We start from the raw sequence: 18168 nt of genomic DNA, 5'->3' as shown, positions 1-18168 counted from the left end.
TCCCCAAGACGGAAGGCCCGGGACAATAGGGCATGACTGCAGATGAACAATCGCCAACATTATGTGGAAGCAAAAACGTGCTGCAACCTCCGGGGGGAACACGCCACCCTGCATGGAGGAATCATAAACTGGATTACCCGCATGTGTAAAAGTATAAATTGGTAGGGAACTCACCTCTCTGAGGACGGGACCCCCCAGGCAGATGGCTCAGCAGACCCTTGATTCCCCGAGCCCGAGGAACCAGGTGCTCTCATATGGCATACGGAACAAAACTGGTTGACACGTGTCCTCAGAATCCTCTGTAACTGAATCTGAAATTAGCACACAGTCTCAGCATCAGAATCCTCCATAACTGGATAGAGGATATATAAGTATGGACTAAAGTAGTAAAAACAAAACGGCACCTGACACCCCCAATGACTGGGGCACTCACCACCTCCTATGACCAGACCCCTGCGGACTAGAACATTTCCTTCACCACACAATCGGGAATGCGGAAATGGAAAAAGAAACTTATCCATGCCCGAACACAAGGTGAACCGTACAGTCCAAAAAAGCATGCCCAATCAAAAGGCTGTGTCACTTCCAAAGGCCTCAAAGTTCCAAACCACTAGCTCATAAACATCACACATAAGCAGGTTGAATCACATAACAAACATGATTATAAACCCCCTGTTCAATAACCCCCCTAAGAAGATATTAACCCTCGATTCCAAGATACTAACAGAGACTCACTGAGACCCTTATGTCATATAGTTAGACCCGCAAGGTGTTGTAGCCTCTCGGGAAAACATTCACATTACAGTACATTGATGATAAAGTAAAATGAAACGATCTTACCAGAATCTATGCCGTGGAATAGGAACACGGCCTTTCAAGTGTGACGGATAGTAGCATCGCCTCCGCCATGGACTTGGATTGATCCGACTTGAAAGAGGAAGACTTCTGTCTCTTAAAGTTATGAAAGGAACGAAAAATAGAATTCTGGCGACCCTTAGGTCTATTCTTTTTATCCTGAGGTAGGAAAGAACCCTTTCCACCTGTAATGTCAGAAATAATTTCTGCCAGACCTGGTCCAAACAAGGTTTTACCCTTATAAGGCAGAGATACAATCTTGGACTTGGGTGTAACACCTGCAGACCAAGATTTTAACCAGAGAGCTCTGCGAGCTAAAACAGTAAAACCAGAAATCTTAGCACCCAACCTAAGAACTTGCATGTTGGCACCAGAAATAAAAGTATTGGCTAGCTTGAGAGCCTTGATCCTGTCTTGGATCTCCTCTATAATAGTCTCTTCTAAGATAAGATTAGATAAATCATTGCACCAATAAGATGCTGCCCCCGCAACTGTAGCAATACTAGCAACAGGTTGCCACTGTAATACCTGATGCCAACCGCAGCACAGCAAAACTGATTGGGCCAATAAGCTGAGCTGAAAAGTGATTGCAACAAGTAAGAAGTAAAACAAACGCCTGTCAAACACTTCATACACTCTCCCATCTCTGAGCCCCCAATAAAAAATTATGTCTCTTTTCACATAAAAGCAGTGCCCCTAAAACAGATTAAAATAATACTTGCCACAAGGATTTAACCCCTAAAGTGCTGGTACCTTCAAACCTAGAAGGGAAAGCACTTACCTGTGGATGGTGCACTGTCAGGCAGGAGCTGTTTTCTGATGTGTGGCAGCTTTACCATATCTACCAAGTACCTATAGCTAATAGCCACTATTACTCTTACTAAAGAGATTGACATGGACACAGCATAGCACCAATTCTTGCATGCAAGGAAAAGTACCCATTAAAAGGATTAAAATCTTCAGACACCATCTTCGCCATCCTCCCGTGATCAAGGCAAAGAGAATGACTGGGGGTTATGGGTAAGGGAAGTGATACTTAACAGCTCTGCTGGGGTGCTATTTGCTTCCTCCTGCTGGCCAGGAGTGTATATCCCACTAGTAATTAGAATGTTTTGTGGACTCTCCATGCCATAGGAAAGAAAAAAATAATACATTTGAAGGCTACAAATCTTAATTTGCCAAACAAATTTACATGGATTGTGTTAGCCAATGAACATTAAAGTGAATGTAAACTTTCAGCAATTAGTGCCCGTTTTTTAAAAATACTATTAAAAACAGGGGCACTTTCATTGATAAAAGTTTACATTGAAACTATTTTCTCATAGCTTAGGGTTTATCTACTTTTTATGTTTTATTAAACATCATTTAATTCACCCTGTTTGCACTCTAATAAACTGTGAGAGTCACCATTTCTTACTATTATGTACTGTATTGTATGCGGTCTATCATGTAAAGTTAAATGAAAAACGAGAAATACCTTCTTAGGGTAGCAACATCTCGATGAAGATTATATTAAGTTCTATGGAAATATTTTTTTTTTTGTATGTTCTCTCTCACCTCACCTGACCAAGTTTATTGAAAACTTCTTTTTTTAGCCTCAGCAATAACTGTTTAGTAAGGAGCCATATTGATAAAAGTGAGGTTTCATTCAAGGTTCTCAGATGCATTGTTGACACTTGTATTGTTGTGAAAAGTTGAACTCGCAGATTTGTTGCGTTTATTTCATGTTATTGTCATTTCTCAATAAAAAACTTTATTCAAAAAAAAAAAAGTTTACATTGAACCATATTTTTAAAAATACTTACCTTTTACTTCTTCAAAGCCGGATTGGCATCCCCGCCTGCAGGTCCTCTGTTAATACGTCACCAATGATGAAACCGGCTTCCTCCAATCACGACTTTCCCCCCAGAGCGTCCATCTCGTGAGGCCCTGACGTGATTGGAGAAAGCCGGTTTTGTCATTGGTGATGTATTTACAGAGGACCTGCAGTCGGGGGATGCCGATCCGGCTTTGAAGAAGTAAAAGGTAAGTATTTGTAAAATACGGTGCAATGTAAACTTTCATCAATGAAAGTGCCTCTGTTTTTAATAGTATATTTAAAAAACGGGCACTAATTGATAAAAGTTTACATTCACCTTAAGAGCAAATATAATTGTGCTAAAAAAATAAGATAGATAAGTAGATAGATTTCAAGATGTCACTTTTTTCAGGTATGGTGTTATTGCATAAGGTAGCCTAAATTACTGCTAGTTTCCTGCTTGTGGCTTCTGGACAGGACTTTACGTATGTTTTTAAAAGACCATTAAACACAATAATATAGCATAAGCTAAAGACAATGCAAGAGCTGAGCAGTAAATCTATTTTTCTGACAAATGTCCTTATATTTCCCTGCCTTCTGTATCATGTGATAGCAATCAGCCAATCACAGACTCATACATACATACTTACAAATACATACATACATATACAAGCTCAGTAGGAGCAGATGGACAATTTGATAATGGAAATAAAAGAACTTAAAATGCTATGCTCTGTCTGAACAATTTGAGTCCCTTTAATCCATTTATGCAAGGTTCAGTCATAAGGAAATTACATATTAGCCCGTCCCTTTAAGGGTTGGACGCATTATGTGGATAAATACATTACACATGTACACACTGAGCTATAATTATTCATTTACCCTTGGAGCTGTGTTACGCGGACTAGCGGACTCCAGGGGTCTACAACTTCTTTATGACTCACAGCAGCTCTGAAGCTATTCATAGGCTAGTAATCACACACATCTCTATTAAGACATTCTTTTGAACACTTGCTTCCTCTATGACACATTGGCACTTTGAATGAAAGGGTCAAACAGAGATAGAGTTACGTGTCTGTTTTGGTAGTGCAAGCACGCTCGGCCAAATCATGTGCGCTGGTTAGACTTGCATTGCATAATTCAGTTCTGGGTAACCACACATGTCATGATAACGAAATCTTTAAGAAACCACAACTCATCGGTTCTATGCCCATTAATTTAGAATACTTCAAACAAGAGTGGTTACTGTTGTATGTTACTAATAAACAGCCAGTCTAAAACAAATACAGAAACAATTTAATAACTAAATGAGTATTTTTATGGAAATTGTTCACTGCATTGCAAAGGAGATGCATGCAAAATTAAAGTAGAAAAGAAAAAAGAAATAGGTATTGTTTTTCACCCATTCAAAAAAGCCACCTAAATGTGATATTACTGTTTGATATAGCGAATTAGTAACAGAAATAAACTCTTGCACATATGAACCAATCACTGTGGTGTTCTGTATTCAACAGAATATACTCCAGCCTCACTAGTGGAAACACTACAATTTTTAGAGGTAAATTACTGCAAAAGCAGGCAAAACAATTACAATAGTGCACTGTAAAGTTTGTTTTTTTACCATGCCTAATTAAACATTTTGGGTCAGATTAAGAATGCCACGTTAACAGTTGTGCACGAGCGAAAAGCGGTTTATCCCAGGTATTTGCACTTGTATTACTGGATGAAAGTAAATGCGAACAAGGGAATGCAATTGAGATTTACGCTAGGAATGATTGCCGCGTTCTCAGAGCTCTTGTAAACTATTTTGCAAAACAAAAAAGTGGCACAAAACACATCAAAAATACATTACAAAAGTACAGTTACACTCATAATTTTGTCTATAAAAAAATTGCACAAAAAAGATATAAGGGTTTAAAGATATGAGGTCTCAGGTGTTATTTATATATAAATATATATCTATATATATATGTCCAAAAATGTATACATATATATTTATATGTGTAAGACTTCGGTCTTTTTTTCAACCTCCTCTACTATGTTACTATGTACATGTGTATTTACAGACATATAAACACATATAAACACATAAATACATATGTATACTACACATATATAGACATATACATAAGTGCATTGGAGCCCTTTGAAGTCAAGTAGATGAAAACATGAAAAAGCATATTTATGCAATATTCATATTTAATAAAGTATTATACTGTGTATTTACTGTAACTATTTTATATTTCAATGTTCTGCACATAGCAGAATATGTTCTAAGTATTTTAAATAGGTTTGCACGTCAGAAGGGTTTTTCCCCCCTCTTTTTTTGCTCCATTGACTTCTACGGGGGAATATATTATTGAGCATGTGCAAGAGTGCACAGTATATAAATATATATGCATTTTGTGATTGGCTGATGGCTGTCACATGATACAGGGGGAGGGAAAATGGAATGACTGACATTTGCCAGAATAAAATAACATACTACTTGCATTGTATTTTAATAGGCCTTTAACATTGACAAAATGTTTTCTAAAACAAACAAAAACTTGCCATCTTTAGATTACTTTGGTCTCAGTGGACATTATTTTGTTTTAATATTTAATTACTATGGTATTATGGTAATTTTTGGTCCTGTTTTATAGATCTGATGAAACGATTTGCATTAAAGGCCCCACATTTTTTAATTCATTTTGAATTACAAGCAAAAAAGAGTAAGTGAGGTAACAAACCACAAAATATATATTAAACGGACAATAGCTTTCCTTGACAACCTGTTTCAACTTGTAAGAAACATTTGCACTTGTTGGGAGTAGTTTTGAATTAATTAAAATGTCTGCACATCAGTCCATTGGCACATATATAATGCTTATGTTTAATCATTTATATATTACCCTCTCAGTAGGGGTGGGAGAGATGGGTACTAAAGCGTTAATTTTCAATTTCTCTCTGGGCTTTGTGCATAGAGACAGAGACAAGATAAGGAGGCTTTAACTAGAGAGAGATAAGATAAGGAGGCCTATCCTCCCTACAAGCTCAGATAATTTGAATGGTGTTGTTTCAATGAGAAAATATGCTATTTCATATACAAACATAAATGGACAATTTCCCATATATTTTATTTATACTCTGCAACTGTTATAATAATTTATTGAAAAGAGATTAAAGGAAAACCAGTTTTAGACTACACTGTCCCTTTAAACAAATTAAAAAAAAAAACTACTGAGCATGAAACGTCAGCCTGGGAAAGCCCAATACATGAATCTTTGCACAAACGAACAGCCGGAGGCGTGGGGGGAAAATAGGATGCACAGGTGCCTTAAATTTAAATATATATATACACACAGAGAGAAATGCACTCACAGGAACGAACAATCAGCACAATAACAGTGTTAGCCTGTTCTATGGCGATTTACCACCTGGGTGCAACTTCTTTTAGCCCAGTAATGCTTTTCACAGAGTAGAACTTTCTTGAAGTATATCAGTTTGATCCCGCCTATTACGGTCAGTCCAGCACCGAAATACCAGGCAATTCCTCTCTGAACAAGGAACACAGCAACCCCAGACGATCGTTTCGGCCTTCATTGGGCCTCGTCAGTGAGGTGTAGCAGTTTTCCTCTAAGCACACTGAGCAAGGAGTCCACGTCTGGTTGCCCCTTTTTTCCCATAGGGAGACTAAATGCACACAGAGAGAAATGCACTCACAGGAACGAAAAAATAGCTCAATAACATTGTATATATATATATATATATATATATATATATACTTTGGCAACTATTAAGCCAATAAGTATGCACTACTACGCTTTATTTATTATGTCAAAGACAAGTTGTTTGAATTGCATATCCTAACAACTTTATATTAATCCTAAACTCATGTAGATTTCAGATGTTGGAGTCTACAAGTATGTACCATGAGTTCTCATAAAAATAAAATGTTGCTACACAGTTTAGCCTGGGGCTGCAGAGGCATAAACTAAAACAATAATTATTTCCATATGATGAAAGTGGTTTTATTTACGGGAAGTGATGAAAATCAGCACATATCTTACCTGGTCCCGCTACTGGTGGTTCTGGCTTATGGGATTTCACTGGATCCAGTCTATCTTTTTCCAGCTGTTTTCTTGTGCTTCTCTGACGTGGTTCTCTGAACATTGGAAGAGCATGTGCTATTGAAGAAAAAAACATATTTGTTACAACTGGAATCAATTGTTTAATTTTGTATATTAAATATCAAGACTTTACCAGCAGAAAACAATTCCCAAACCCATCATCGAGCAAAGAGTAGGCCGTAAACAAAGCATAACTCACATCTACAATACCTACTGTTAAAAAGCATTTCTACAAATTGATTTGGACACCATTCAGAACAAAATTTAGTCTTTATTTTGTTGGCTGTGGAATGAGTTACTCAGCAGGGTTTTCTCAAGCCTAATCGTGGTCCAGAAGCTTACGACTGTACAATATCACTGAGTCATTGAACCAAAGTAGAACAAAACAGCCCTGTCAATTTGAAGCCAGGAGGTTCTTAACCTTAAACAGATATGCCACATTTAGAAAACTCTAAATGCAGTCAATATGCATTTACACATAATGAACCGCCAAAAAGGTCAGCATTTTGGGAGGTTAACTTCTACACAACCAAGAAATCTGTTATGCACTGTAAGCCAGGAATGACAAAGCCCTCTACAAAAAAAAGGTAAAATCACAAGTTATATTTTAAGGCAGCTTACGCTTCATAAAGTTCAATCATGTCTGAACATCCCAGACCCTTTTAACATGGATGCCAAAAGTTTATAAAAGCTGACACAGTAAATGCAGGTTGTTTTAAAGGGGCATTAAAATTCAATTTGCTATACACGAAAATATCCACATAAATACAAATGTATACATATATAGACATATACATAAGTGCATTGGAGCCCTTTGTAGTCAAGTAGATGAAAACATGTAAAATCATATTTAGCAATATTTATATTTAATAAAGTATTATACTGTGTACTGTAAATATTTCACATTCCAATGATCTGCAAATAGCTGAATGTTTTAATTATTATATATATATATCTGTACATATATATAATATATAGGTAAAGATATATATTGTACCAAATCCCTCCGATATATGTAGAAATATGTATTTATGAATAAATAGAACATATTCTTCTATGTGAAGAACATTGGAATGTGAAATATTCATATTTTCATGTCAGCTTAGTGTTCTTGAGAACATACTATCGGGTTTGTGCATAGTGTTGTTTTTTTCCATTTTTTGCGCTCCATTGACTTCTATGGGGGAATACATTAACGCTGTCCCAATATTTTAACTTCCTCTCTTTTCATGCAACGAGTTAGTTCAACTTGTAATACGAATGCTACCTGATGCGCGTAAAAAGCTTATTTCTAGCGGACTTAAATAGATAGCAATAAATAGCACTCCACTTGTAATCAAGCCTTTTATGGGTGATTAATTAATTTGTTTAATGTCCCTTTAAAGATAATTTCTGTCAGGACAGAATTCCTCTGTTGTATGTTTACGAGCTGCCTATATATCTGTAGTTGCCAACCATGGGCTCCATGTACTAAGCCGTCAATTCATCCGTCATTGTAGACGCGGATAAACTCGCCGTTACTCGCCGCGGGCGAAATGGTGTCCGCTGTCGCTATGTACTAATATTCCCCCAATAAATAGACAAGTCTAGCCCGCCGCGAGCAGTTGCGGATTGTTGATAAATTAGACGCCTCGCTCGCCGCGACTAAGCTGATGGTACTTAACTTTCAGTTGAATTGTCTGGCCAATTATTAACACGTGACATGCAAGGTGTCACGAACATCATAGTAGTCGCGGGAATAGAATTTTGCTCCTATAAAAGTTCAACTTATCTAAACAACTTTATTATTGTTCAAAATTTTTTGAAGAGTGATAACAGAGCGTTATTTTTGTAATATTTATTTACAATTTGGATATGGCTTCATCTGGATCTGATAATATATAAATATTAATATAAAAATAATTATAAAGATTGACAACTAACAATACAAATTTAAATAGATTACTCTTTAATTACAGTCGACAAATTGGGCGCAATTTATGTACATGGAAATGAGAGACAAATTAGACGCCAGTTATGCTGTAAGTACAATGCTGATATTACTGCCTTTTATATATGTCTAGACTGGCGTCTAGATTGACTTTCCTATTGTTTTGTACCTTGCCCGCCACCTAAAAGGTGGCGAGGCAAAAATAGCGAGGTGGGAGCGGAAATTGTAGCGAGCGGACAAATAGATTTTTTAGTACATTCGTTTTTTGGCGAGTTGGTGGTCAAATGTGTCTAATTACAGTGAAAAATGGAGCGGTAGCGAGGTTTGGCGGATAAGTACGCTCGCAATTTTAAAGATGCGAGTTTTAACATAATTGACGGCTTTGTACATATCAGTTTGCGAGTTTTGACGCGAGATTTGTTGCGGGTAGCTCGCTGACTGCTTAGTACATGGAGCCCCAAGTGCTTGAAAGGAAAAAACAACATATACACTGAAACAATGAGGTCCTTCAAAACATTAATTACCAAATATTCTATTTATTACCATCAGCAACACAAATGCACTAACAATATATTAATTTCACTCATGATAACCAGTCATAGCACTACAAATATATTGTATTATGCCGCACAAAACCACAAAGATCTAAAAATTTCCTAGAAAGAATGTTTTATTTCCCTTGTGCTTTTCATAATGCTCCAGGAGTTTCCAAGTTTAAGGTTTTGCATTAAAGCTGCTAGTTTTCATCTGGTCACGGTCTGCCAAATAACATTAACTACTTTCTATCTCCTATATCAATTTCAAAATATTACAATTCTACTTGAATGAATGACAAGGGTCAGTTTACAGATTTTAACCTTTTTTTCTTTTACCTGAGTAACAGGGTAGAAGAATAAACCATGCTGTTTAAAATTGAGGAAATGAGCATGATAATTGTTTCTACAAAGAATCCCAAATGTTGCTTTTTAAAAATTACAATATAGCATTGCTGGTTCCTAATTTATGGCACATAAAAGATTTTGCATCCAAAAAAAAAAATCCACAGTAAATAGTTTCTCATCTGGAATTCTTGATTTTTTTTTTGAAGATGATTCAATTTCAGCATAATGGATTTATATACTGCCAGTTACAACTATTTCACATTTCTTGGGTTTTAAAAACAAGCCTTATGCTTGAGAGTGCTTCTGGATTCTATTTGCTGTAATGTCCTTGTTGACTTAAAACATAGAAGCCCACATTGTTCCATTTAGAATATATATCAATGAAGAAAATGTGACTATGACTAAGTATTTAGGGCTAGATTTATCATAGCTGAGGCGTACAGGGGCACGTATACGCGCCCCTGTACGCCTCAGCTCACCTGTGGCGGGGCGAAATTACCCGTAGGTAATTAACATTGTACACGAGCACAATTTTGCGCTCGCGTGCAATCCCGCACCCCTGCCCGCGCACAACCAATCACGCGCGGGCAGGAACTGTCAATCTCCTCGGTCGGACTCGACCGAGGAGATTGAATTTCGCCAGTTTAGAGGTGGCAAAGAGTTTAGGGAAGCAGCGGTCTGGTGACCGCTGCTTGATAAATCACGGCGAGCAAGTTCTTGTGAGAACTTGCTGCCGTAGGGGCTTAATAAATCTAGCCCTTAGTAAAGCAAATGGCTGGAAAAATCAAATTTCACTGGCTTCAATTCCATAGAAACACTTTCTGTGTATGTTGCTAGCACGTTGTATTTACACAGAGCAAAGACAGCTTCAATGAACAGAAAAGTCAAAATTAAACTTGTATGGTCTCATTTGCTTTGTAATCTTGGTATCCTTTGTTGAAGAGCATAACAAGGTAGGCTGGGAGCAGTTGCAGATTGGTGGCTGCAAATATATGCTACTTTTCAATGGCTCAACCAATACAGCGTATACTTGTAACCTAAATGTAGTTTTATATCATGTTTAATACTTTTGTATATATGGTACCATTAGAAAGATACTGTACTGTAAGCACTGTAATCAGAAAGGTAATATTTGTTGTTTTAAATAAATATAGACTGTTTGCATTTTAGAGCATACAAATCAAACCAAAGACACAGGCAGAGAAGACTGTGACTTACATGAAGGCGAAAATAGTCATTTTTAATCATTTTATTTTAAAAAAAAAACATTAAAGAAAAATTGGGGATTTCAGAAGAAGTTTGGAAGTCCATATTGAATTCCTGAAGAAGTCAACATACAGTGACGTTACTTCCGCTTAAAGCGCTCGTAGCGTACTTCAGGTTTGCCTGAGCTTGAAACACGCCAGATATACGTGCAGCGCCAATACTTCACCAGACTACCAGGTTTTTATCTATACATATGTATAAGATGTATTTTTACAGTTTAGACTACCACACAACGTATAGGGTTTTATTATCAGATTTTATGTTCAGATCTAAATAAACATGTCTTTTATGTGTTTCAATGATTTAGGATTAAAATATAAGTTCCATCCACGAGTTAAGGGTCCGTACTCATTTTTTGACTTAGATTAAAGTAAAATCTTTTTTTGAATACATTCTTTTTCATGATTGTATGGGTTCTTTCCCTATTTTTTACATTACACCTCAGAATGGTTTAATGTATGTGAATAGAACCCTAACACCTATTTACACACATATCAAGCGGGTATTTATAAAACCTCAAATTGGGACACAACTATACACAGAGTGGTATTTTCCACCCCCTAGGATATTTTATATACCTCATAATGATGAGGTAAAACAAGGTGAGAGTCTTCTGTTTGATTAATATTGTTTTTTGTAGATGATATTTTGGGCATACTACATTATTAGCAATTTTTTGTTTGATTGACATTGAAAATCGTGCGCGCTGTTCCTCATACTCTACACTTGCATTCATATATATATATATTATATAGGGGAATGAAGCATCACTGGAACATAGGCTAATGCTGAAGGAATTTCAGGATATCCATTCAAATAATAAAAAAACGTTGAGCTAATTTCAAGCTAATGCTTAAAGGAACTTTGTTGTCATTTTATTTCTTTGTTTCATCAAAAAGAGGGCATTTCAAAATATTTTTCAGTGTTTTCTCTTTTTTCTTTTTCTTTCTTCCTTCAAAAACTCATGTTCCTGCACTAAACAAATTAGTTATCATAATTATAGAGATGTGCTTCTTTCCACCAGAGTAGCAGGTGTATTTATCAGCCAGTGAAAAATAGTAAGAAGTACACACAAAACAATACTGCACTATTACTTTCAATTTAAAGGTCCAGTCAAGTCAAAATTAAACTCATGATTCAGATAGGGCATGCAATTTTAAACAAGGGACATGAAACCCCAAACTTTTAATTTGTGATTTATACAGAGCATACAATTAAAAATAACTTCCAATTTACTTTTAAAAAGTGCTTCACTCTCTTGGTATCCTTTTTTGAAGGAGTAGATTTGAACTATTGGAAGGAAAATGAAAATGGGGCAATAACTTCCATGGATTTCTTAACTGCTACAGAAGACAGAGATGCTTGGGCCTTTACTGCAGGATCTCAAGGTACTTAGGGGAGGAGGCTTTGATACCCCTGAGAAATTATTTCCAGCACCCATGAACCAGTCTCTCCCAAGCCTGTCAAGACTGGTCTGGCAAGGAGGCTTTACCTCCATGCAGATGCTGAGGTAGATTACTTGGTCTGTTTGTTTTTGGACTAAGAAGGGTTGATTTTCCAGGAGGATTCCGAGTAACCGAAACTCTGGGCAGAGGAGGAGACTTTCTAGTACTCATGTTGCCAAAAGAAACAAAAGCAACCTGTAGATCTAAGCTTAACCTTACTTTGGAGCAGAAAAGATTGTTTACCACCAGTGACTGTGGCAAAAGCATCCAGTCCTGGCTCAAACAAAGTTTTACCATAAAAGGGAAGAGAAAGTAATCTGCGCTTAGAAACCATCAGCAGACAAAGATTTGAGCCATAAAGCTAAACTGCCAAAGCAGCATTTTTAGCTTTAATGCGGATCATTTAAACAGCTGTATCACCAAGATATTTGCTGTTTTTCAGGATATTTAAGCGACCCTAAATTTCATCCAGAGTAGTTTCCCCAGAAACAAGTTCTGAAAGATTGTCACACCAAACAGCAGAAGCAGCAGCTACACAGACAATACAGACAACAGGCCTAAACATAAAACATGCAAGCTGAAAGAATCATCTATGAAAACAATCACGTTTCTATCCAAAGGATCCTTAAAAGAGTAACTATCTTCCCAAGGAATAGTAGTAAACCAAGAGTGGAAATATCTGCATTCATCTTAGAAATAGTTTCTCTAATCTCTGCATTAACAGAAGGGAGAGGGAACATAGATCTAAACTTAGCAGTAATAAAACGAATGGTTGAATCAAGCACAGGAAAAGAAAAAAAGTTGTTTGGGGCCTGCCTCTAAAGAAGGTATCAATAATTTTAATTTCACGATTCAGATACAGCAAACAATTTTCTAATTTACTTCTATTATCAGATGCGCTTCATTTCCTTAGTACCCTTTGTTGAATGAGTAGCAATGCACTTCAGGAAGCTAGCTGAACACATTGGGTGAGACAATGACAAGAGGCATATATATGCAGCCAACAATCACCCACTGGCTTCCAGTAGTACATTGATGCTCCTAAACCTACCTAGGTATACTTTTCAACAAAGGATACCAAGACAAAAAACTAATTCGATAATAGAAGTAAATTGGGAAGCTGTTTAAAAGTGCATGCTCACAAAGCATGCATATCCACATTTCACCTGGGACATGGGTGACATTTCACTGCCTGGCTGATATCTCCTTGTCTACACCTCGGTTCGACAGGCACTGTGAGGAGGAAATGGGACCCAGATCAGTTAGAGGACCCCTCTCAATGATAAGTAGATTATCAGTTCAACTTTCACCTTACTCCATCAAGGAGGCAAAATATATGACTGAAGATCTAGGGTAAGTGGGAGGATTTAAGGCTCTGATATGTTGGGGTGTCTTTTACCTCCTCCTAATGGTCAGGAGAATTACCCACATGTGATGACTTGTGGACTCTCATTATCTTAAAGTGACATGAATTTCTTTGATTCAGACAGAACGTGCAATTTTAAACAACTTTTCAACTTCTTAATTCTCTTTGCATCCTTGATATCCTTTGTTGAAGGAGCAGCTATGCACTACAGGGAGCTAGCTAATCACATCTGGCAAACCAATGGCAAGAGACAATTATGTACAGCCTAAGCCTATGCTCCTAACCAATCTAGGTATGATTTAAAAAAAGGATATCAAGAGAATAAAGCAGATATGATATTATACAAGCAAATTGGAAAGTTGTTTTAAATCACATGCTTTATATCATGAAAGAAAAAAATTGGATTTCATGTCCCTTTAAGAAAAAAATGTGCAAATGTATGCATTTCCATTTATGCCTGTTTTATTTATATTTGCACTGAATTAAAAGTAGCTCTGCCATATTCTTTGTGTTTTCTCTCATAGTGGGCTCAATTCTTAAACACAGTTACGAAGAACAGAGGGTTCAAACACAATGAAATGTTTTTACCCATTCCAATCCATTAGAGTCGTATGTGAAAAAGGTTCAAACTAGTTTTTAGCTTTTTGCTTCTTTTTTCAGTGGTTAAGATGCCCCAGTTAAAGCCGCAATGACTCTAGAACATCTGTTTTTCGTACATTCCAATTTGGTAAATATATGAAAAAAACAAACAGATTTTCGGAAGAATACAAAGCAAATTATACATAAATAATATAACTGGAAAACATTGTGACAAATCAATTTAATATTGAGGCTGACTGTTAACCTGTCATAAGAAAAAATTCAAAGAGAATGACATTAAAACCTAGAAATATAGAACACAGATTTGGCAACTCACCCATGAAAAGAAAAGCTTGGAAGATAAAATCTACAAAAAAATTTCAAAAGATAATAACAGCCCACAAATCCAAATACGCCATTAAAACTTAATTTCCCAACATGATCTTTGATTATGGCTCATTAGCGAAACGCATTAGCCTGTTTGCTACATGGAGGTCTCTTTAGCCTGTCTCTACTGTGCAATTTTAATTATTTATAATACAGATTAAAGTTTTTATACAGCATTTGGATCAGTTTTGCAAGAATGTTATTACCTTTCATTGTTTTCATTTGGAGCAGTGGGACTTTTAGCTAAGGTTGAGCTACTGAGACACAGTACATCATCAGCTGTGTTTGTTTGCAGCAGAGCATCAGGATCGGCCATGTTTTATTCTGGCCAGGAACCAAGCTTATGGGCTTTTGTTTTATTGAAGTAGCAAGTTTACATACATGTCGTAAGTAAAGTTTATCATTCACAGTTTTACTTACAACTTGGGTCTTCGGCTGAGCTACTCTCATGGGAGGGAACCAGTCTTAGATCCATGTCACGGAACGTGTATTGGAGCAGTAAACATGGTGTTTACAAGCCCACACTCAGTTAAACATTTATCTAAATGCTGAATACAAATTATATTATAATATGTTTAATTCTTGTGACTTTTTAAACAATTTGAAAACCAAAAAAAATAAAAATAAAAAGCATACAACGCTGTGTACTGTGTTATTGCAAACGAGCATTAAAATGTTAGATCAAGTGATGCGTTGGGACACCGGCTCAACCTCAGACACACATTTCACCGCTCGGCTCTTTCGATTTGGAGGTGGAGCAGTTGTCCCGACTTCACAAGGAGGATCTCATTCCATCTAACACTGAAACGCTCATTTGCAAGTAATCGGTGCTGTATATAATCACTACTTGCATTACATACAAGTGCAACTGAAGTTTAGCCAACATCCTATGAAAAGAGATACAGCAGACATTTGACCATTTAGAAATTAGAGGACAAACCATTGTCAAGGCCATACTGAGAAAATGTAAGGATTCTAGGAAACCAAAAAGAATACCAAGAAAACCCTCTGGAAGACCATCACTTAAAATACGTCTTCCTATCTTGTGATAAATTGCCTGTGTTACAGGCTATCTGGCCTGCATCAAATATTCAATGACCAAATCAAAGGCATCTCTATGTTCCCAAACTAGACGTTCAAAATCCACACCATTAAATTAGAGATTTGAGCTCTTGATAGAAAGAGCAATTTGAGACAACAGGTCTTGTCTAAGAGGAAGAAGCTATGAAAAGCAAGAGGACATCTGCACTATGTCCTCAATAACAAGTCAACAGGCTGGAGAAATTAATATTACTGATGTTGACTTCTGTTTCATCCAAGAAATGAGTCTTGAATTAAAAACAAACAAAGAAAATATGCATGCTAGATGAAAGTCCCATGGACATACCAAGGTGACTATTTTGTGAGCCTTTGGGTCTTTTGATCATGCACAATAACTTGGAAGCGTGAGATTTAAGTGAGAATCCATCAGATCTATGTCTTGTAAGCCCCTTTTGATCCCTGAGCGATGTCCTAATGGAGAGACAACTCTCTTGAATGGACTGATTGACTGTTGAGATGATCCACCTCCCAAGTGTTCACACATGGTATGCGAATTGATAATAGGGAGCAATAATTTCTCTCTGCCCAAGACCGAGTAATAGACATTTGCTGCAAAGCCATTGGACTTTGGTTACCCCCCTTGATGATTTACGTAGGCCACGGCCGAGATGCTGTCCGACTGGAAACGGAAAAATGTTTCATCCTTTAAATAGCGGCCAGGTTTGAAGAGCCAGAAGATTGCTCGAAGTTCCAGAATGTTGATTGGTAACCTTGCTTCAGGAGTATACCAAACTCCTTGCACTCTTCAAGAAACCAAGACCGGCCCCAAGCCTGAGAGACTGGCGTACGTTGGCACAATAGACCAAGACTGACAAAGAAAGGATGTCCCAATGGACAAAGACACACTTTGTGTCCTTAAGAAACAGATTGACTGATGGAGAAATCATAAGCAATCTGTGCACCAAATGTAGATAATTATATAACCACTAAGGTAGCAAAGCCATTAAAGGGTTCTCAAGTAAAGAGGGGGCAAAAGAAACTGTGACTGAAGCAGCTGCTATAAGACCCACCACCTCCATGAGCTACCAATCTATAGATTGCGAAATACTGCCAGAAACTAGATGACAGGGTGCCAGGAATCAGACTGAGACGAGAAGTGCAAAAATAATCACACCTTTATTAATAGCAAAAAATAATAAAAAGTCCACAAGTCAAATAACAAGCCAGGAATCAAAACCAGAGCTGGTAGTCAGACGAGCCGAGTCAGGAGCCAAAGCGAGTAGTCAGACGAGCCGGAATCAGGAACAAGGAGAACTGCAGAGTCAGGTACAAGCCAGAGATCAGGAACCAGGAGGGACGTCAGACAGCCAGGTAATACACAGGAGCTCTCACAAACAGCTCTGAGACAACGCAAGCGCAAAGCATACTGAACAGAAGCCCTTTAAATAATAAGTGATGACATCACAATTTTGAGACTGCATCCTGTCTCACACGGATGATGTACACCAGTCTGGCCATAAAAGGAAGTGTAGGAAATGAGCAGCATCACACAGTATGCACCAGAGTCAGCAAGAGAGGTGAGTAAAATGGCTGCCAGCAGCACATGGCAAACAAAACAGGGAAAAAAATCCTGACACTAGATGCATAAGGATTGAGTCCATTATGACTCCAATAAATGCTACCCTTATAGCCGGATATAGGGAGCTTTAAGTACATTGATACTCCAACTTTATATCACACACAGACTGGCAAACTGGCAGAGTTTTGGAGATATACAAACCTCAGTAATCCCTGTTTATAGGGATGTGCAAATTAGAATCCTTGAAGTCTATAATAGCCATAAACTGACCCTTTGGATTAAGGGAAAAACAGTGACAAATTTTCCCATTATGGGAACCCTGACCAATATGTCTAGGGATATTTAATCCAGGAAAGGATTGTAAATCCCACAGATTGTGGTAAAAAAAAAAAAATCTGGATCTTGAGATTACACAGGTACTTGGATTAATTATTACCATATCCTCCAAATCCTTTCATAAAGGTTGCTGCCTCTGAAGGATCATTGGCAACTTTTAGATAGGACCGTTGGCCAATAAGGAGGACTCTGCATCAAAGAGAAAGAAAACACTCAAACTCTTGAAGGAAAAAGGGAATCAGTCCAGATAACAAAACTATTTTTCTTGATGGATCCAAAAACAAATGTATAAATGTATAAATGTATAAGTTTAACAAACCTTTTAGTGGGATTATAAGTTTAACTGGAGCTTGTAAGTATTTTAGATTTGTATAGGTTGAACTTGATGGACTTCGGTCTTTTTTCAACCTCATCTACTATGTAGTATACATGTACCTACTCAAGCATTTGTTCATATTTATACATTTAAAGTATACAAATCTAATAGATTTGAGTGACCTGGCATACTGGAACATAATTACAAAATAAACATGTATATGGAGACAGAGGGGTATCAGAAAGAGATATCAGTAGGGACAGACATTGTGTTCCAG

General features: G+C 37.1%; 1 protein-coding gene across 1 annotated transcript in view; it reads right to left on the bottom strand.

Moving 5' to 3' along the window:
- Positions 1–18168, bottom strand: part of WDR70 (WD repeat domain 70) — an 811922-nt gene that overhangs the window by 38412 nt on the left and 755342 nt on the right. Inside the window, 1 exon segment of the mRNA XM_053701217.1 lies at positions 6706–6822. Within this exon segment, the coding sequence (XP_053557192.1) occupies positions 6706–6822 (117 nt within the window).

The sequence above is a fragment of the Bombina bombina genome, chromosome 2 (assembly GCF_027579735.1).
Source record: "Bombina bombina isolate aBomBom1 chromosome 2, aBomBom1.pri, whole genome shotgun sequence".
Lineage (NCBI taxonomy): Eukaryota > Metazoa > Chordata > Amphibia > Anura > Bombinatoridae > Bombina > Bombina bombina.
Note: the sequence above shows the minus strand (reverse complement) of the source record. Positions and strands in the feature narration are given on the sequence as shown.